The 2,845-nt window shown below is 54.0% G+C and overlaps 1 protein-coding gene across 1 annotated transcript in view; it reads right to left on the reverse strand.

The window, feature by feature from the left end:
* PRCC (papillary renal cell carcinoma (translocation-associated)) overlaps window positions 1-2,845 on the reverse strand; it is a 16,238-nt gene that overhangs the window by 8,164 nt on the left and 5,229 nt on the right. The window contains exon 2 of the mRNA XM_008628793.2: window positions 2,664-2,839. Within this exon, the coding sequence (XP_008627015.1) occupies window positions 2,664-2,839 (176 nt within the window). The remainder of the gene's footprint in view (window positions 1-2,663; window positions 2,840-2,845) is intronic.

Here is a 2,845-nt window from a genome sequence, read left to right on the forward strand (position 1 = left end):
GAGGCGCGACGGGAAATGTAGTCTGTGGTGCCACGCGGTGGGACCCCCGTGCGGGACCGGGACAAGGCCCGGGCACAGGGGGGATGCGGGAAGGGCCCGGGGGACGGGACGGAACGGGACGGGGACGGGTATGGGGATAAGGATGAAGAAGAAGACGAGGATGAGGAGGCGGGAGAGCCCAACCCACCCGCGCCAGGCCACTCGATTCATTGCCAAACCGAGCCCTGAGCTGGGACTGAGGCTCCCGGTGTGTCCCCGGCGCCCGGTACGGCGTCACTGTGGGATACAGACCGGGGGTCTGCGGGGGCTCTCCCTGCCTTCCATCCTTTCATCCTGGGGTAGTTTGGGGTAGGATCAGTGCTGTGAGCCCCAGCGGAAGCTGCTGGACTGGGATGCAGGAGGCCTGGCCAGGACCTGGTTTATCCCTCCGGCGCTTTGCTGATTTTCGGTTTGACGCCTTTGACCTCCTTCTGGGTCGTTCTGGCCTTAATAAGCAGTGAGCTGGGCTCGAATTTGGGTCCCCAACACCCAGGGAAGCGATTTGCAGAGCTGCTGTGAAGTACCGGCACAAGTAATTAAAGCAAAATGGAGATAAATGAGGAGCATATCCCGAACCCTCTATCGTTTGGAACGGTGTGAAATCCAGCCAACGTGCCCCGTCCCACCCCTCCTGGCCTGTTCTGGAGGGCTGAGGAGTGTTAAAAATACAGTATTAAAAATAGGCATTGAGGCCTTGGGGAGCGGGAGGGACAGGCATGGGAGGATTCCAGGAGCTGGGACACACGAGTTAGGTTTTCCCCCACTCCTTACACGGCTGTGACCTGGGAGGGCAAAGCCAAGCGATCCCAGCACAAGGACACTGAGGAGGAGGACGAGGAGAAGGAAGGTGTCCCTGTGGCCACGGAACTGGTCTGGCTCGCAGAAGGTCCCGCCTGTGTCAGCCTCTCTTCAGCAACCCCTTTCCCTGAGAATGTGGGTTCCATATCCACCAGAAACAGCAAGACTTTGTCTTTGCTGTGACACACACGAGTGCGGCCACTTGAAGAGCGAACACCCATCACAGGGGCTGAACCCCAGAGCATGTCAAAGCCCTCTCACAGCTCCACCAAACCGCTCTACAAATCCAAAGGAAACCAGAATGGAGATGGGGATTTTTGTGGATCAGGCCCACTGTTGCTGTCACTGCCCCAGCAAAACAGAGTCATAGTTTGAGCTGGAAGTGACCATAAAGATCATCCTGGGGATTGGTTGGGATCTTCCTGGCAGATTTTTTTCACTCCTTCCTAAGTGTCTGGGTTTGTAAATTTTTAGGATTTAGGAAAGGGAAAGGGGTGATGCCCTGAGAAGCACAGAGTGGTTCAACCACCCCAAGCTCTAATACAAGGCAGCCCTCATCCTCTGCCAAGGAAAATCAACCAGGACTCTGGCAGGGAGAGGAGGGACCCAGTTTAAACAAGGTCTGGCTCCTGCTGTGCAGAAGGAGGGAGGAATCCTTGTTTCCCTCGGCCTTTGTCCATTTTTCCATTGCAGGTGGAGATTCCTTGAGACTGGTCTCACCCCGAGGCAGCAGGATCCTGCTGTCAGCTGTGACCCTGAGGATTATTTATTTGTGTTACTTTGCAGCTTGCTAGCAGAAATTAAGCCAAGGAAAGCACACGGGGATGGAAAGAAAAGAGCCCAGCCCAGGAGCCCCGACTGCCAGGTCAGGGTGGAGGTTCTGGTCTTGCAAATGACTTAATCTGTGTTTAATTTAATCCCAGGTATTTGCTTGGGCCCAGCTTGCAGCCCCTCACCCCAACAGGGACAGCAGCACCCAGGTTTGGTCTGAAGCTGGGACCAAGGTGATGATTTATTTACTCCCCTGGTGACTTCGTCACCCTGTAACCCCACGCCGAGGCTGGCTAGGGCCCAAACTTCCTACCCAGGCATCCAGAGATTTCCCCTGCACCCTGAGCAATCCTGGGAGCTCCAGCCCAGGCTCTGCAGGACAGGGGGTTTCTAAGGAAAAATTCTTTGTTCTGCTGGGGGTGAATGGGGCAGCTCGGCCGAGGGGACCCTGGGTGGGCACCAAACGCTCCCAAGCCTTGATTTTCTCTCTTTTCAAAGGCTGACCTCCCTCTCCCATCACATATTCAGCTGCAGCCAGGATGTGGGTTTTAGGGATGCTGCTACACCCAGGTTTACATCGTCTTACACTGGGTTTACACTGGTTTTGCACTGGTTTACACCAGTTTTGCCCTGTTATGCATGGGTTTAGACTGGCTTTGCACTGGTTTGCACCAGTTTTGCACAGTTACACATGGTTTTACAACATTTTCGCACTAGTTTGCACGTTTTGAACTGTTTTACATGGTTTCTCCATGTGTGTTGTTTTACAGCAATTGTGCACCCTTTTTACATAGGCTTACACTGGTTTTGTACTGTCTCACGCAGCCTTTACCCTGTTTTGCATTGGTTTAAAATCAGTTTTGCACAGTTTTACGCGATTTTATGCCGGTTTTGCACTGTTTTACAGCGTTTTACACCATTTTGGTGCTGTTTTACACTGCTTTTGCACTGTTTTACACGTGTTCTTCACGGTTTCACATTATAGTTATGCACCGTTTTACATGTTTTTACACCATTTCGGTGCTGGTTTACACTGCTTTCGCACTGCCTCACACCGGGTTCACGCCCGTTTTCCTTTGGTTCACATCGATTTCGCACGCCGTAACACCAAATTCGCCCCGGTTCCACGCCGAACCCACAGCCGGGCGTCCCTCTGGTGTCACCCCGGGCGCGTCCCCGCTCCCTCGTGACACATCGCGGCTGAAAGCATCCACACCCCCTCCGGGGCCACCTGCAG

This window comes from Corvus brachyrhynchos, unplaced genomic scaffold, assembly GCF_000691975.1.
Source record: "Corvus brachyrhynchos isolate BGI_N302 unplaced genomic scaffold, ASM69197v1 scaffold122, whole genome shotgun sequence".
Classification (NCBI taxonomy): Eukaryota; Metazoa; Chordata; class Aves; order Passeriformes; family Corvidae; genus Corvus; species Corvus brachyrhynchos.